The 18,424-nt window shown below is 39.1% G+C and overlaps 3 protein-coding genes across 9 annotated transcripts in view; 2 read left to right on the top strand and 1 right to left on the bottom strand.

Moving 5' to 3' along the window:
* gpm6bb (glycoprotein M6Bb) overlaps nt 1–6,676 on the top strand; it is a 29,842-nt gene extending 23,166 nt beyond the window's left edge. For 2 of the 3 annotated variants that reach the window (XM_039817373.1, XM_039817372.1), the window contains exons 3-7: nt 682–838; nt 1,035–1,203; nt 1,802–1,875; nt 1,981–2,046; nt 4,384–6,676. In XM_039817373.1, the coding sequence (XP_039673307.1) occupies nt 682–838; nt 1,035–1,203; nt 1,802–1,875; nt 1,981–2,046; nt 4,384–4,533 (616 nt within the window). In that variant the 3' untranslated portion in view covers nt 4,534–6,676. Of the gene's footprint in view, nt 1–681; nt 839–1,034; nt 1,204–1,801; nt 1,876–1,980; nt 2,047–2,475; nt 3,976–4,383 lie in introns of those variants that run through there. The other variant, XM_039817374.1, reaches the window with a different exon arrangement.
* Nucleotides 6,677–6,757: 81 nt separating this feature from the next.
* Nucleotides 6,758–16,194, bottom strand: ofd1 (OFD1 centriole and centriolar satellite protein). 5 transcript variants are annotated; one of them, XM_039817365.1, is made up of 23 exons: nt 16,034–16,194; nt 15,804–15,931; nt 15,481–15,684; nt 15,322–15,390; nt 15,199–15,226; nt 15,008–15,118; nt 14,787–14,923; nt 14,382–14,555; nt 14,141–14,247; nt 13,903–14,022; nt 13,139–13,212; nt 12,954–13,045; nt 12,579–12,768; nt 11,676–11,806; nt 11,363–11,474; nt 9,538–10,257; nt 9,110–9,323; nt 8,910–9,001; nt 8,101–8,229; nt 7,738–7,901; nt 7,446–7,643; nt 7,272–7,342; nt 6,758–6,985 (listed from the first exon to the last, which is right to left on the bottom strand). In XM_039817365.1, the coding sequence occupies exons 2-23, from the start codon at nt 15,897–15,899 to the stop codon at nt 6,937–6,939; spliced, it is 3,282 nt and encodes a 1,093-aa protein (XP_039673299.1). In that variant the 5' UTR covers nt 15,900–15,931; nt 16,034–16,194; the 3' UTR covers nt 6,758–6,936. The 5 variants fall into 5 exon arrangements, with proteins under 5 accessions (XP_039673299.1, XP_039673301.1, XP_039673303.1 ...); XM_039817367.1 differs by having other exon boundaries at nt 9,110–9,266; XM_039817369.1 differs by having other exon boundaries at nt 9,110–9,236.
* A 118-nt stretch (nt 16,195–16,312) lies between these two features.
* On the top strand, nt 16,313–18,325 carry trappc2 (trafficking protein particle complex subunit 2). The gene is made up of 5 exons (XM_039817378.1): nt 16,313–16,444; nt 16,706–16,832; nt 17,096–17,240; nt 17,890–17,975; nt 18,076–18,325. Exons 2-5 carry the CDS (start codon nt 16,740–16,742, stop codon nt 18,172–18,174), a joined length of 423 nt encoding a protein of 140 aa, XP_039673312.1. The 5' UTR covers nt 16,313–16,444; nt 16,706–16,739; the 3' UTR covers nt 18,175–18,325.
* The last annotated feature ends 99 nt before the right edge of the window (nt 18,326–18,424 follow it).

Here is an 18,424-nt window from a genome sequence, read left to right as displayed (position 1 = left end):
AATATGCTCACTGTGAAAATGTGCTCTTACATAACCATCACAATAAAGAGGGGCCTAAAAGTAAGATGGATCTCACTTTTAATGAGGTTGTCTTTATGTTGGTTATTTTTAGTCGATAACATCTCCCATGTCCACCTTATCCTGGTGAACAGTCCTAATATGGACCTTTTTTTCTTTTTCTTTTTCTTTTTTACAGTGCATCCATTAGTCGAGACAATAAAAGAGGAATGACAAGAGACAGGACTGCACATATGTTTCATGTTGGTGTAGATTTGGAGTGCACTGTTTAGTTAAAGATGTCTACAGAGGCAGTCCGTCTCTTGGTGGATGATTTCCAGAGACATACATCACCTGTTATCTCCACATATAAGTGTCTCTCTGCACGTCTTTGGGAAGCTGGATCACAATCTTAATCATAACCATCTGTTTATGGTTAATCAGCCAGGCCAGGTTACTTATGTTTTAAAGATTGCATGCAAAAAACCTTAAAATGATTGTAAGCAGCTATTTTCCACACCAGACAGTGGTACGTCATGCTATTACTTTACCTCACATTTTTAGTGGGTCTCTCCAGGTGTTACGTTTCGAGGCTAAATGCATGTTAGTGCTGGATATGTGTTTTTAACCCATTGCAGCTTTACAGGCACAACTAAGCCAATGTTTGACATTGCTTTTTAACAGAATACAGCTGATGCAGTATGTCATCTACGGCATTGCTTCATTTTTCTTCCTGTATGGGATCATTCTGCTGGCTGAGGGCTTCTACACAACCAGTGCCGTAAAGGAACTGCACAGTGAGTTCAAGACCACCATCTGTGGACGCTGCATCAGTGGAATGGTATGTTAATACAACCACACATCGCTGTGTCACACCTGATTTTTAAACACAGAGTGCTTAAAAAAAGGTTTCATGCCATGTGATTAGATAATAAAATACACACAAAGATGAAGATGATGAATAGTTACATTTTACAACTGGTTTAGTTTCATGGTTATCTGATAATGCCAACATGGTGCCATGTCTGTGTCCTCAGTTTGTGTTCCTCACATACATTCTGGGTGTGGCCTGGCTCGGTGTGTTTGGCTTTTCGGCCGTGCCAGTCTTCCTCTTCTACAACATGTGGTCTACCTGTGCGGCCATGAGGTCTCCCATAGCCAACCTCACCAACATTGACTCCATCTGTGTGGATGTTCGTCAGTACGGTAAGAGAATAGGCATTGAGCATGGGCAGTGGTGGCCTAAAGGTTAGAGAATCCCTAGACCGACAGGATAAAATCTGGGTGGGGAAAGTGAAAGAGCAGCCCTTGTCCCTCCCTCATTACCACGTTGAGGTGCCCTTGAGCAAGTCCCTTAACCCCAACTGCTCCAGTGGAGCTGCTCAGTGGCCAGCAGATCAGACTGTGGTTGTACTGGGCAGCTTCCAGGTATGAATTGCATTCCTGCAAAAGAGAGGCTGCCTCTCAGTGAATCTTCCCTGAATAAAATAAAGGTTAAAAAAAAAAATAGCACTTTGTCCGAGAATATGTCTTGTTTTATTAGTGTATACGCTATAATCTAAAACCGAGCAAGGTCTACATGTGAGCCCTCATCACCTGTTGCATATGTCTTGAGATTGTGACCATTTCAAACAAAGAGTACGTTTTAGCAAGAAAAAAAACTATTATTTTGTGTTTTGTATTCAGTGGACATTATCTCAGTAGACTCAATTCATAGTTCTTGACAGGTTTGTTCATGATTCACATGGTACAGTGAATTTGAGTGTATAAAGTGTATAAAACCTTTTTAATTTCATGGCTACAGGAATTATTCCATGGAATGCCACACCAGGCAAGGCCTGTGGATCTACGCTAGGTGACATCTGCAACACCAGTGAGGTACGTCTTTTTTTTTTTATCTACACAGATCAGCAGAGACGAGCAGAGGAGCATGGCATCACTTTTTAAACTGAAGAGTAATCACTGTTTGTTGTCTTTTTCCAGTTCTACCTGTCTTATCACCTGTACATCGTAGCGTGTGCCGGGGCAGGAGCCACTGTGATCGCTCTGGTAAGCTTCCCCCCGCTCTCTCCATCCTCTCCCTTTAGTCCATCTTTGCAGATCTCGGCAGATCATGTGTCAAGTGCTCCTCTACTCATTCCCAGACCAAGGAAGATTACACATAGGCTTTTTCTCAGCTCCAATTCCATTTGCTCTTTACCATTTCCTTAGATGCACATGGCCCTGTATTAATTTTAGGATGGATGGAAGAGAGTGCAGTTTGTCTTGCTTTTTGTGCCATTAAAGAGTATATAATAAAAAATAAAAAAAAGAAGAAATCATGAGTTTGAACCACAAAATCAAGTAGGATATTGGAAAATTATACTTAACTTTGTACTGCTGGAAAATAATTGGTCACTTTACTAACTTGTCAGAGTACTAGTGATAAGGAGATCACCGGCATTTTCTCTTACAACCTTTTCTGTTCTCTTCCACCAGCTGATCTACATGATGGCTACCACTTATAACTTTGCTGTTTTGAAGTTTAAGAGTCGAGAAGACTGCTGCACTAAGTTTTAAACTGTTTTAGGAGCACGGTACAGCATTTGAGGCTGTACTGATTAGAGACAGTTGCCACTGACAACAAATGAACTAAAAAAACAACAACCTGAGAATAGAAAAATCAACATCTCTCCATTAGTAATCATATGAAGTGTAAATAGCTGACTGTATGCTTCCTTTAGCATTTGGTATCCGGGGATATTGCTTGTCCGAGGACACCTGATGAAAGTTGTCTTCAGAGTGGGGTGGTGTTTAGTTGGCTGGTTTGTTCTGCTTTCCTTGGCACTCACTTTTAGAAATGTGTCACCATTAGATTATATTGAAATGCACACAGCTAGAAATCCACAACAGTGTTATTTATATTCGTAATGCGTAAAGCTGATTTTGACCTGCATAAAAGTAGTATTTCAAATTATTTTTGAAGACTTACAGTATTTAGCTTGCAGTACGTCACTTTCTTGCATAACAGGACGAGCATCAGTTGACTGCAGTCAGAGCTGTAATGCGAATTTGTGCACAAACTCCTGAGGCACTTGTGGAACATTAATGTAAGATTGTTGCGCAGGTTGTAACACACACTTTTAAAAATGATCCAAGTTGGAAATGAGACCATCAAGACATACACTGCACCACGCCCACATAATGTGCAGTATAAAGCTCTGAAATTAGTCCATGAGGACATCTGATGACAAACATTAAAGGTGTTCTCAGGCTTTGTTTTTGATTGCCAGATTAACAGTTTTGGTGAGGATGAATTCTAGTGATACATCTGTAAAAGGATGAGCTACAGAGGCAAAGTGCCTTGTATTGCCTTATATTTCTTTGATTTATCTTTCCTTAGCCTTCAAATTTTGGTGCCGACCCATGAAACCATTAAGTGTTACATGGAAAATATTCAGTATTATTTCTTTCGTCACAAGTTAGATTCTAAACTGAACTAAAAACCTTTCATCAACTGTATTATGCTGATGAGTATTATGGTGACCAGTGTTTTTTGTAGATTTCAAAGTAACTGCAAATACCTACGTAGAACAGCACATTATGAAGGGTTAGGCCAGTACCAGGGGTATACTTCTGCATAAGGCCCTAAGCCTCACTTTAATTTCATGTATTTTATAAATAAAAAAAGAAATTCTCCTATTTTAGAGTAGAGTAAATGTATTTTTTTCTATGAGGGCTGATGCTGTTATTGCCTCAGCTATGAAGTTGATGTTTTGTTTCCTACATTTTTCCTTTTATTCCTTCTCAAAGTGCCATTACAGAGCCATTTGTTTTTATCTTAACACTGAGCCTGCATGCTTAAATTTTTTTCAGATTATTTGATCTGTTTATAGTTACTTATACTCCATATTTCATATATTTAATTTTCTCTTAAGTTTTTGAAGACTGTAGCTTTTACTTTCTATATAAAATAAACAATCTTTGTTTACAAAAGTATCCCTACTTGGTCTATTTCTTATCAATCGTACAGCAGTATAATACTGAACTGCATATGGATCAGGGTCAGATTCACAAAAACTCATGCTTTGCACTAACCTCAAGCTTTTACTGCTGCATAAAACTCGCATGCACAACCTGCGGCACTCTTTCTCTTCTCTTTCTCACGTCTAAAAAGTGTTCTGTAGTATTGTGCATAGCAAATTAGTAACATAACTCCAGTATTAGTAATGATTGTAACAGTAATGTTACAATAATTGTCTTTTTGAGTAATGTCACCCTTGTTCGTTAAGTCTTTTTAAAAGCGTAACTTTATCTGTTTGTCTGTGATGTGTAGCTCTGACTCCTGTAGCTTGCTTTGCATCTTTGACATGCTCACCGGCCATCCACCTCACCCTTCTCTTCCAGATCCACTTCCTCATGATTCTCTCAGCAAACTGGGCCTACCTTAAGGATGCCAGTCAAATGCATGCCTACCAAGACATCAAAATGAAGGAAGAGCGGGAGCTGCAGGACATCACCTCACGCTCAAAGGAATGCCTCAATTCCTACACATAAGGATATTACACACTCACAATCCACACACACAAATGTAAAGACACATAGACACTGCGGCCAACCACTGTGGCCCCTTTGGACCATGACACTCAGCTAAAATAACCTGCCAACTGCCGTGACACTGTGCAGTACTAACCAGGCTCCTAACAAACTAATGCATAAATGTTGCTTTCTGCACTAACTCACCAAGAAGTGTTTTGAAACTGCTACTTCAAATTTCATTTCTATTTTTATTTTTATGAAGGAAAAAAAAGGCAATTTTGAATTCTGATATTCATGTAGTGTTTGATTTTCTCTAGCCCTTTTTATAGCCAGTTTTTTGCTGGCGATGCTTGAGTCATTGCACTATTCTTATATAACGAATAACGATGCCTTGTTTGTTTTACGGTCTTGCTGTCTTTCTTTTGAGCTGTGGTGGCCAGTTTTCAACAAGAGAATACAATATTTTGTTTGCTTTCTTTTCCAATCAAAAATGCAGACTAATTATACATAACATGAAAGGCCTTACATTCAGAGTTAGCGTGACACTTCTAGATAGCATGTCAGAATCCAATTATAATGACACAAGATAATAATACTGACACAAGACCGGCATGTCACAAGATGTTTTTTCTTTGACTTCACAGCAAGGAGAATGGGTCAAATCTATAATGTGGACCCAGTAGTTCTGTTGTATTCGGGGGTATTTCACTGCATCTTAATCCCAGTGTTAATCATTTGGTTCTAGATTTCATTGTACAGCTACGCAAAAAGTCACGCAGAACATTCATGGCCTATAATAACACTACCTCAGGTGTGCACTAGAGCCTATAGAACAATTATCTGGAAGAAACACTTCTCCTTTGCAAAACTATGGTTTGATCCTATTATAATCACACACACCGGGAGCTTCTCTACGTGACATTATCATAGGGTTTAATCTTTATGGATAATGCCATAAGAATAACTAGCTTGCTAAATGTGAACTGTTGCCAATAATTAGACAAAAGGATAGTCAATGTATTCAATATCTTTAAAAGTGTGGTCCACGTGTATTCAGTTATGCAAATGACAAAAAACAGAGAGAGCGCTCTCTGATCCATCATAAATGCTTTTTTAGCTCATTGTCTATTGTAATATCTCATATTGTAAAATATGATAAAAAAATACTTGATTTTGAAAAACCTTATAAACAAGTGTATGTCCCATGTGCATTCGTACTATGGAAAAATCTACAGAACTTAAGGTGTGAAAAATGTAAACTTGTTAAGTCAGGATTTTTAGCTTATTTTTCAAGATAAAACCACTTCATTTGTGTTCTTAATTTTCTATTATTGCACCAGTTTTTGATGTGCAATTGTCATAATGCTGACATAATTACTCATGTAATCTTGTATTTCTATTAGTTTAGTTACAGAGATAAGTTTCTTTGTTGCATGAAGACAACTGTTTCTGCAGTGACACGTGATGTACAGTCATGTATACTGACATCAGTAGTAGGCAGTGTTTGCCTGTCTCCTTTTTTTCTAATTAAATACAAATTAATCCATTTTTTTGTAGCTGATTACTTATGTTTTTTTAGGTTCTTTTCTTTAAAGTCAAAAGTATAAATGTTTTATATTATTTTGTTGCCTGATAGTATACTTGTATTGTCTATGAATGTCAAGGGCTTCCTCGTGAATATCTGATGCTTAACATTTAAATAAACTTTCAAATAACTAGATGCAACACCAGTCATTTAAAAAAAAAAAAAATTGTATGGCTTTCTAAATGCTAAAGTTAGCCAAAGTATGAATGCCATTGTGACTGTCCGCCCAGTGTTTTACACAGAATCTGTGAGATATTGTAATACACAACCTGCATAGTTCTCTGCAGGAGTAATAGCTACAGGTGCACAATCCTAGACATATATACATATGTCTATGTGTACAATGGCCAAGGAGAAAGATGACAGATGTACATAATGCCAATGTACTGTACATCTCACCTTAATATGCAGAGTTTCCTGTTGAATGAACCAAAAACTAAAGAGTAAAGGCTATCTATCAATCACCAGGACGACAACAATCCAGCATCCTGTCTGACTGGAAATCCCTTTATGACATTACTCAACTGGCCTGTTGACTGTTTTTATGAAAATAAAAAAACAACAAAATAAAACAAACTTCACTCTTTTGCTGTGTTTTTTTTTTTTTTTCTTCATGATAGGAATATCTTGTTTGGTGTAATAGTCAATCCAAAAGAAAAATATCCAATATGATTTATTCAAAACGTATGCAGTTAATGTAAAAATGCTGCCAAATATACATACTGAAAAGCAACATCTAAAAATATAAAACAATCAATGCTTCAGGGTTGTTACAAACTGTCCAAGAATACAGAGGCTAATTCATCCGTTCACGATGGCAGCCTGGAACAACCAGCTCACCAGAAATCATCATCCTCCTCATCCTTGTGTGAAAATGCTGCAATGCTGGGAAAACAATATCAAGTTAATTTGTGAAAGCCTCGAGGGACAGAAAAAAAACATCTAAACCAAAAATAGTATTTCTCAATGAATTTATCCTTAAGACAACATAATTTCTAGAACAAATAACATTGAAAAGACCAGGAGATGAGAAACCACAAAATAAATTAAATTTTGTTGAAGGATTGAGGATTATGTAGGCTTATATATTTATTAAACTGTCCTACAGTAACAGCATTACTTTTGAATTAGAAAACCTAAGCCTTAAGTCTTGTCAACTGTTTTGAGTTACCTGTCGTCTTTCTCCTCAGACAAACTCTTGGCCTCTGGGCTCGTATGTCCTACTTCTTCTCTTCCAGGGCTCTGAAATCACCCCCCCCCACACACACACTCAGTTTAAAACACATGGCAGCTGCTACAAGTCAAGTCACAAAAGCAAAGTTTTACAAGAGTGCGTGCAACTCACCTGTGCATGCTGCTTCTCTCTGGCTTCCAGGACCATCTTCATGTATTTCTCCAATGGATTTTCACCTTTGGACTCGTTCCCATCATTATCTGCCTCTCGCTTCTGCTCTTCATCTGCTCCTTTCTTAATTCTAGTTTCTTCTTCTTCTACTTCTTCTTCTTCTCCTCTCTGTTCTGGTTGCTCCATCTCTTGCAAAAGCTGGATAGACATAAATACTGTCAATACTCATTTAATCAGGTTACCTTTTCTAAAGAGGAGTTTTAAAAGGAACGTGGTGCAAGATACTCATTACCATCTCTTTCTCCAGTCTTTCAAGTTCCTGCAGCTCCCTCTCTCTGGCTTCTTCTTGATCCCTCTGCCTTTGTTCTAGTCTTTCCTTTCGCTCTCTTTCCCACCTCTGCTCCTCATCCTCTTCATCTTCTTCCCTAGGAGATTCACCTGAGGCTTGTGGGACTTCTATAACACATGAGTCATATAAATTGTCAGTCGTCACTTTATTTTTGGTTTAAGAAGCAATGCACCCCTAGAATGGCCACAATTTGAGCAAGATATGAGAGTACAGTTAGACTGTACAGCAGAAGGTGGCCATTCTTGTCATTTGGGGTCAACCAAGATCATGGTCAGTAACGGGATTGGGGGGGGGTTAACAACTCACCCGACTGGCCCTGCAAGTCTATCGGGTCTTCTGGGAGGTCCTGTGGGCGGGGGACAGCGGGGCCGTCAGGGGCCTCCTCAGAGAGAGGGACGGCAGTGTCCAGGAGAAGCTCTGGAATGTGGCCGGGCTCTGGAGGGAGACATGCACAAAGAGATCTTTTATGCTCCACCATAATGCAAACGGGCCAGAGGACCAGCACAGAATACATAATCAGCTGGCCTTCATCTTCACCATTGTGCGGGGCCACTGAAAGGACACTTTGAAGGCCAGTCACACACTCATTAAAAGAAACAGCCATTCTCAAATCCAAAACCTCCACACCGGATATACTCCCATTTTGTTACTGGGATTTTGTTGAAATGAATGATAATGAAATTGTAGATTTTTGTTTTTATGCAAGGCTGTTCATCCAATGATACAGTAAAATCTTTAGGCGGAACAGGAAAACCTCCAGGTGCTGATTATTAAGGAAATTGTGCTTTCGACATAGATATATAGAGGGCTTACCATCTCTCCGTGTCTTTCAGACAGTAAAACAACATGTAACTATAAACTATAAAGAGTACCTACTCAAACATTCCCTGTTGATTACAACAATACTGCTCCTGTGTGTCAAGTGCAATGACCTGACCAAGCAGCTTTTTCAGTATACAAAAAAAAAAAAAAAATCACACTGCCATGTTGTATCTAAACTGGGTCTCACATCCCCACAGGAAGGCCGCAGTGCATTTGTATAATAAAAAAATAACAACTGAGTTATGCAGTAGCATAGTTTTAATAAAAATAAAAATAAAATACTAGTTTAGTACCTGACAAAATCCCTGTGAGATCTTCTAGGCTTATTTTCTCAGGCTGTGGGGAAGAATCCGAGCTGGAGAACACAGGGTGCAGCTTTGGTGGACTGACAGAAACAAGGGCAAAAATGAGGGCATTAGTATGCACTCTCTAAAATCTCTAAAAGTGTATAGGAGTGTTGTAATGTCCTTGCCAAAGCGATGCCAGATGGTACCTGGACTGGTCTCGTGCTGTGCTCTTGAGCTGAGGACTGCGAGGGGGACTGAGCTCAGAGGAAAAGTCACCGGAGGTCTCCACCTCGTCGCGGGGGTCACGAGGGAGCCGTCTGTCAAACGACAACTCTGGGAACGCAATCGGAGACGCAACGGCTTCTATCAGATGCAAAGACTTCATGTTAGGAAATATCCTCATAGGAGAAAGATTATGATCTAAAAGCAGACAGGAAAAAAGGTGTGAATTTACTGTTTTGAATGTTTTGGCACATTATGAAAATATTTGCAGGAAGTGTTAAATGTGCAGGATACAGGTGCTGACGACATGAACCCATTTCATTCTTAACTTTTTTTTTGACAGTTAAAAGAGCTTGGTGCATCTAATCCTCTTTGAAGTGTTTTCACAGGATAAACCATTTTTTGAAGGTACCTTCGGCAATCTCTCTTTGATGCTTTTTCCTGGAGGAGTGCGATGTGGAGGACAGACGTCTGGGTGGAGGGCTGCTTGCATCCTGGGGGTGTCCATCTCTTATAAACAGAGATTCAGTCACCAAATGGAGACTGTGGTCAGTGAAAGCTGTGGACTGGGGTTGGCTATGGTCTTCTAAAAAGGTCACTCTTGGTTGTGAAGGTGGTACAGTGTTTCTGGTGTCATAGGGTGCATAGGAGGGGGTTCTGGTAGTTTGTGGAGACGGTGGCCTGTGCGAGACCTTTGATTTGAGGGGGGAGTGGGTGTGTGAATGGTGAGAAACTTGTTTTCTCAGGGGAGAGTCGGGACGATGTGAAGGATGTGCTTGTTGTGGGGAAAGAGGTCTTGGGGGAAGCATGTGTGAGATGGTGGAGCGCACTGCCCTCTGCTGGTAGTTCCTGTAGGCTTCCTCTAAGGTCTCAGCCTCCTCCTGCAGCTCCTGAATCCGAGCCTTGGCCTCAGCTACCAGCTCCATGTCGGAGTCTGGAGAGTCATTCCAAGGCGACTTGTGTCCTCGCATGGGCCCACCTGCTTCACAAACATCATCATAACCCACCCTGGCCCTCAGCAGAGCTCTGTCCACATAGATGTCAGGGGGAACCAGTTTGTCAGCGTTCAGCTCCAGTATTGAGCGATCGACAAGAGAGGGCTTGGGGTTACGCAGCACTTCATTTTCAAGAGCTGCCATCATCGCATCGATTACACAAAAGAAAGGGACAGAAAAAGGAAGAGAATTGAACACTAATACAAAAGACCAACCACCATTAAATAGCACAAATCAGAAAAAAAGGGTTGCTACAACTAATTTCGAAGAACTATTTACATGCATTTACACCTAGAATCTGGTTGCTACTACATGCCTTTTTTAGTTTTGTCTTTAAAAAAATAAAATAAAAAAAAAGCAGTTATTTAAAAAGGGAGAATGTTTGAGGTCTTTTTTTTTCCCCCCCAAGAACTTCCAAGAAAGAGAGCCAGTTCATGAAAAGCAGAAATAAAGTTAACTACAGTTATGTATTGTAACATTCATAACTGCATACAGAAAGCTACATGGTTCAAAGTGATCAATCACACTAAGATGTGACTAGGGTTGCACAATATTGACAAAATGTGATATTGCGATATCAATATTAATTTCGATAATTTTAAACATATGGAAAATTACAAAAATTATGGGAAAACGCATCAAAATAGATTTATAACAAATACAACACAAGGTTTATTTCAACTGACTGTCATATTGGACTGGTACAACATGAATAAATAAATAACGACCATGTCTATAGAACAGGACATGTTTTACTGGTTGTACAGTATAAAATAAATAAATAACGACCATGTCTATAGAACAGGATATGTTTTACTGCCTCTACAGTATAAAATATATAAATAATGAGAACAGGACACAACTTTTCTTTCGCTTCTCTGATTCATTCCATTTTGTTGTCTCTATTTCTTCATTTACACTGTCACTCTGTCGAAATATGCACACGTGGTACGCTCCATAGGGTTTGTCACGTAGTGGACCCATGCGCTGACGTGTACTAACATGTGCAAGTGGCACGGTAACTGGCCAATGAAACATGATCATTATAGCGTTTCAAGCGGGCTCTAAATCAAACACAACTAAGCCACACAGCCAACGGACAGGATGCATCGCTCCACAAAATAAACTAAATATTGCATACTTATTGCGACACTTTTGATATAATATTGCGCAACGTGATATTGCGATAACGATACCGAGTCGATATATCATGCACCCCTAGATGCGACGTTCTTGGGGTACCTTGTTGAGTATGGCGAAGCTGTAACTTTATTTCCTCAATGTGGTTAGTCATCCACTGTGACCTCTCCTCACACTTTGCCAACTGAGCCTTTAGCTGAGCACACCGCTCCACCTGCAGAAAACAGCAGACAAGAGGACATAACATGAGAAGTTATTGTTTGCACACAGTGTAAGGTCTGTGAAAAGTATAGGTATGCGCTGCTGGAAACAAAGATTTCACAAGAACTTCCCCAAAGGTGAGACAAAACTGTGTGGGGAAAAAAGCTGACCACAAAGTTTCCCACACTCAGCGAGAGGCTGTGATGTGACCGACCTCACTCTGGAGCTGTGCCTGCAACACCTGTTTCTGGTTGTCAAACTCTTCCTCATCCAGTCTGCGAGCGCTCTGCAGCCTCCGTAGCTCCATCTGCAACACCAGCTGCTCCTTGGACGGCTGGCCCAAATCTGAAAGAGGGGTTGTTAGAGTCAAAACATAATTTAAAAGTGCATCCTTTTTGCCAGTCCAATGTCTATTTCAGTAGGAAAGCTATCTGAGAAAAACACATCTGGGGATACACAGGGGTTGCTCTGATATGTTTAAGTGCTCCAGTTCACGGTTTGAGCTGTATGGATCTGAACAGCATGAGAGTACAGCACATGGGGTTTTGCACCATGTTTCTGCCTTTTGTTCGTGATGAGGAGAGAGGCCCACTGCTCCCATGTCTCATCCTCAAACAGGAAGAATACTGTACCCCTCAGAGAGAGGCACAACTTTGGTTCTCAGCCATGGGTTAAGGGAGCCCTGTCTCTGCACACTGTGCTCTCTGCTCCCCTTCAGTCCATTTCTCATTACCACTCCCTCACTGGTTACTTTTTAGAGAGTAGTCTGCGGAGCTACAAACACAGCACAGAGGCCCCACATTGGCAGGCAAGACACATTCAAAAAGACTCAGCTGAGCCATAAGCAGTGGGACAGACTAACATGAATGCTTCACAGTACACTGCATCTCCCACAGCTCACAATGAGCCCACACTCAAGAACGTTGAATGCAAGATAGGAACAGGATTTATCTCAATTGGGAAAAAAAAAAAAAAAGGGACTACAAATATTCTGAGGTACTGATTTTTCAAGGTTTATAATAGGTAACTCTCAGACATTGAATTTACCAGCCACAAAAAGGAATCAGTTACATTATTACAGACAGAAAACCCTGATCCAATATAAGCCAATACTCACCAGCACGGAGAAGCCGGTTCTCCTCTTGGGCCTCCTCCAGCTGTTTCTTTAGCAGCCGCAGCTGGCCTTGCAGCTCTGCTTTCTCTCTTTTCAAGCTGGGGTAGTCACTCATGGTCTCCAGTCGTTCCCTTAACAGCTCCTTCTGTTGAGTCATCAGAGAAATCTGCTGCTGTGCTGTGTCCAGCTCAACCTGGAAAACAACAGAAGAGACATGCAAAGAGCAAAAAAATAAATCTGAAGAGTCAATTAATCAGTTAGACTGTGTACCATAATTATTACATTACAATATTATCACATCACACTGAGTGATTACGAGTTTTGACTGAATACAGGGTGAGGTTAACACTGCAGGATGACTGGGGTTGTGTTGTTTACCTGCAGCCGTCTCAGCTCTGAACATGCTCTGCTGTGCTCCTCTAATTTGGCATTAATTACAGCTGACTCCTTTTGGATACGAACAGTTTCCACTGAGAAATAAAATGGAATGTAAACACAAAATCAAACCAAAACATTGGCAAAAGCCAACCAGTCAGCAATCTTGCATTCATTTAAATACTCACTTTTGTTTTGGTTCTCATTCTCTGTGAGTTTTTCTGTTCTCTTGATAAAGCTATCCTTTAACTCAAGCTGATACCTAATTTTATAAAAGACATAAGAACAACAATCAAAAAGAGCTCTGAAACTAAATCAACTCAAAACAATCTTGGAAATCCATGTGGCCTTTTTCTATTACAGACGGGTACAGAGGAATAAACCAAACCAGCTGCCATCTAAACGTGTTAAAGCAACGTATCATTTGGTCAAGTGGACGATCAGGTCCCATATCGTTACTCCATAGTCATAGCTGCTAACAGACTCCCAACCAGTCTTAAGCACTACGTATCTATAGAATATATTATAAATAATAAGTCATAGTTTTGATGTAATAACTGATGAGCATATTAGCACAGGACTAGACATATGTGTCGAGTGCTCAATTTCAACATTTTAACTGACATTCATTCAAAAAGAAAACTGAGTCTCATGACAGCATTCAAAATTTGCTGTAGGATGGAATAAATCTTGAAATATTTCCAATATACATTGTACATACAGGATACGTTTGTTTTACTTTAAACCTACTAAACAGTGACATCCTCTGGTCACACAATGACAATATCCCTGACAAGGGTACCTACACTAAACTTGAGAGATAAAGTGAACAAACAGAGAGAATATATCAAATGAGACTGCCTATGTGTAACGGACTGAATATGTCTAACTCGTGGTGACAATGTGAGCCAAAATATATTTTAAAAAAGAAATCCGGACAACATGAAAATACCGGGAAAGTTCATTCTTCAGCCTTTGGTCGTGCGTGTCCTCCATCGTCTTAACTGCCAGTTCTCGCCTCCTCTGCAGCTCTTCAGTGGTCTTGACCTTCTCCTCATGAATTTGACAAGTCCTATCATCATTCAAACACGGTAACATTCTCCATGAGCCAGTTGTCACAATGAGAGAGCACAACACCCCTCTACGAACATGAATGGTACAAAATAAATAAATAAATAAAAAGCTCTTACTTTTCAAAAGCCTCGATTCTCATCCTCAGCTCATTCTCTCTGTTCCGCACTGTTTCAATTTCTTTCAGGACCGATTGTCTCTGCATATACACATTTTTTTCTTCAATCTAAAGAGAAGAGAAATACAAACAACAGCATCTAATTACACCGTCTCCGATTTAACCAAATTAAATTATTACATGCAAAGGTTTATTTTGTGAAAGAAGAAACAGAGCACAACATCATATTCGCAGTAATCTACCTCTTGTTGTTTTTGTAGTCGCTCAATGGCATTTTTCTCCCGCGCCATCAACGCCTTTGCCTTCATCTCGTAAGTCCTCTCCAGCTCCTGCTTTAGCTTACCAAATTCTTTATGAAAATTTGCTTTTTCTTCCATCCTCACCTTGGCGATTTCAACATCTTTAAAATGTTGCATCTTAAGAAACAAAAAAAACAATGTTGAGGCCCGGAGGTAAGCTACATGATTACATATCAGCCACTCATAAAAGGTAAAGCATTCATGCCATGCATTAACGCCATAAAGCATTTATACCTTTTCAAAAAAGTGTTTAGTGTAGATATAAGTATGTAGATGTGCTTCATACCAACCTGCTCATACAGTTTTTGATTCATTAACTTTGCAAAAAGAAATATACACGTGACGTACCTTTGTGTTCATTTCTGCTTGCATCTGTGCTTCAATTTCTTTTCTATGGGCAGCCAGTTTGGATTGGAAAGAAAACCATTTTTCCCCACTGTAATTGAAGCTCTCATATTCCTTATCAATCATTTTCATCTTCTCAACTGTGTATGGAAGAAAGACAACATTAAAAACTGCATTGAAAAGCATCTGTGTGGAGTACATTTTAAGACTTTATTTCATCATACCAAGAGACTCTCCGTAACTTGCTGTGCCGGTTGTCTGAGTGTCAGCATCATGGCACAGGCCGTGAGTATAATGGTGCGTTAGCTGTGTTAAAAGGCTGATCAGGAACCCTGCTAGACAGAGAGAAAATATATCAAGGACAGACCTTAGGAGCAGGAGCAACTTTATCAAAAAGGAACAGAAGGCAGCATACCTTTATCATTGTTATCTTTGTTTGAAGACTGTAAAAAAAAAAAAAAAAAAAACTCTTGTTATTACTGACAACATTTATATTTATTTCAAGAGCAATATTCTAAATGCTAAATCATGTTATTACCAGGGATCTGTAAAGGGCTGATTCAGGGTCAATTTTAAGAAGCTGAAGAAGGTCTCCTTTTGTGAAAACCTGCCAAAATGGATAGAAGAGACTGAAATCTTCATCTGCAATGATGTGCTTTTTAAGCTACAGTCTAATTAGACAAATGCTTATGCTCACCCTGTCTTTGCACAGGCCACTTTCAGGGTAGAATACAGATAGGGTGTACTCATAACCTGAGGTGCGGAGATGATCAGACACTATGCTGTTACAGGCTGAGACCAAAAGAGGTTCAAATTTCACAGTTACTGGTCTGGGGACTGGTTCTCCTCCAGTCAAAGGTGGGTGTTTTAACTCCTGGATAAGTTGATTCCGCATCTGTGTCTGAATCAGATCAGGAGAGTGAAAGAGAACAAGAGGAATCAAAACTAAACTCTTTCTAACGCGGAGGTTAGAAGCTTTTGGCTACAAGAGCCTGCAGCGACTTTATTAGCATGACTTACTTTGAGTGTATCTAGCACTCCTTTGTTTTTAAAAGTTTGATAGAGTCTTTTCCTAAGCTCATCTGGAGATAACGTGTCTTCCTTGGCCGAGGACATAACTGCCAAGTGTTGTTTTGTAGGTCCTAAAACTGACAGAAGGAGAAACAAAGTAGACAACAACACGGTAAAGCTGACACGGCGAGCTAGAGAACAAAAACTGCAGTTTTTAACAACTTTTAAAATGGTCTTACCTGGTGTTGGACTGTTATTACTGTGTCTTCTTAACACCTGATACAATAGGCATCTCAAAAAAGAGAATAGTCTCTAGCTACCAGCCTAACGACCAGTCTTAGCGTCCCTTTCGAGGAGGTGTGCCTCAACCATGGAACCATTTAAATCTGTCAACGGAAATTTTCGTTCCGGGCGCACAGTTATGATGTAACGAAAAAAAAAGCAGCAACTTTTTATTATTATTCAGTAATTTATTATATATATATTCTTTAATGCAATACGGATTTCCGTGAAGTTAAGCTAAAAACAGCTCCCGCCGAACCGTTTTACAGCAGATAACTGATAATTACATTTCACAGATAGTGCTGCTTGACCATGTCGTCATCTTTGTGCGACTGCTATCGTTTCTCTTCAGGAAGCTAAATTAACAGGTAAACAAAAGTCAGTTGTATCAAAGTAATAAGCTTTCACTGTTGTGCTTGCTTTTTGTTCCTATACTGTTTCAAGGCGTAATGCGTTTTTTATTTTTATAGTCACACAAGAATCACTTAAAGACTTAAACGACGTCAAGCGTCTGTGGAGCACTGCGGCTAACGTTAGCTTGCTAGCTGAAAGGTTCAATCAATTGGGTGTTATATATTGACATTTGGCAAGATTAAATAGTTTAACCTATTGTTTTGAATTGTTTTCAGGGCAGTTTGGCTTTGCTAAGAAGAAGGTGAAACGATGTCTGGAAGTTTTTATTTTGTCATGGTTGGTCATCAGGACAACCCTGTGTTTGAGATGGAGTTCTTGCCAGCTGGGAAGGTTGAATCAAAGGTAACATGGCTTTATTAATAACACTAGCAACTATTCTACTACATATTGTGCAATAACAGTGGTAAACAAATTATAAGTGTTATTCATTAGCCTAGCCATAGACTACAGCATAATTGTCAGGATATAATCTAGGAAGTATGAGTGTGACCACACTAGACTGTCTTTAATGTAAGTGGTACAGGACCTTTATAGTTAATTATAGGAAATGATAATGTATGTTAATTTAATATGTTGTTTGATATGATTTGTGTCATTAACCACAGGATGACCATCGTCACCTGAACCAGTTCATTGCACACGCTGCCCTGGATTTGGTTGATGAAAACATGTGGCTGTCCAACAATATGTACTTGAAAACTGTGGACAAGTTCAACGAGTGGTTTGTTTCTGCCTTTGTTACTGCAGGACATATCCTTTTTAATCCATTTGATTCTTCCCTTTTTATTCCCTCACAGAAGACTATACATCATTATTGATTCGCAATCAAAAATTTATCAAATATTGCCATGTTGTAGTTTACTGACAGAAGAGCGACAAAACACCCTACATGGCTAAAATATCATGTTTAATAAACTAATTTCAGAGGTGTACATCTGTAATTTGGATACAACAATGCAAGATAACCGAAACAATTAAGTCTATTAATCGACAGAATATAAATTCAAGTTTTGATTTATCAACTAAAAATGACCAATATTCTTTCAATCCAGCCTGTTAAACATAAAGATTTGTTGCTTTTCTCTGTTTTATATCATTGTAAATTGAGTATTTGACTTTGAGTTTTGGGGCTGTTGGTTGAACAAAACAAGCAATTTTAAGATTTTACCTTAGACTCTGGCAAATTGTGATGGGCATTTTTCAATATAACAAATAACCGAAAAAAAATATTTAACAGGTTAATTGATAATGAAAATAATTATTAGCTGAAGCCCCACTGCCACTTTTTAACATGTTAGTTTGCAGTATGTGATATTTTTTAGAAGTCAACCATATTGTGTCATTCTGTCATCATCAAGGAATTCATTGGCATGGTATTTTCTTTAATTATTTGCCGTACATATAAGATTCATCATGCTGCATGATGTGCGACAAGAAGATGGAATCAAGAACTTCTTTAATGATGTATATGATTTATACATTAAGGTAAGTTGTCTCCCATATGATAAGAATAACTTTGCATGAGGTAACATTTTGGTCCATTTCTTCCTTCAGTGTTTGATTTATTCTTTATTTTGTCTTCCAGTTTGCAATGAATCCATTTTATGAAATCAATGCACCGATCCGCTCAACAGCTTTCGAGAGGAAAGTACAGTTTCTTGGAAAGAAACATCTCCTGAGTTAATTACTTCACATGCACAAGTACTTTAATGTGTCTTGCCTATTTGTACATATACCCAACACATAATTGATGTCTGTCTTTCTTTTCCTGTTTCACAAATGTAAAATGTATTCAACACAGATTTTCTATTAAACATTTTCTTGTCTGATGTAAAGTAGTTTTTATTTCTTGCAATGAGGTGAGCTGTAAGTATGGCTAAGGTATGTTGATGATCAACATTAGACTTTAAGGCATTAAAGCTTAAACTTATCCC

Source organism: Perca fluviatilis, chromosome 12 (genome assembly GCF_010015445.1).
Source record: "Perca fluviatilis chromosome 12, GENO_Pfluv_1.0, whole genome shotgun sequence".
Lineage (NCBI taxonomy): Eukaryota > Metazoa > Chordata > Actinopteri > Perciformes > Percidae > Perca > Perca fluviatilis.
The sequence above is the reverse complement of the archived record's forward strand: the minus strand, read 5'-3'. Positions and strand labels throughout refer to the sequence as shown.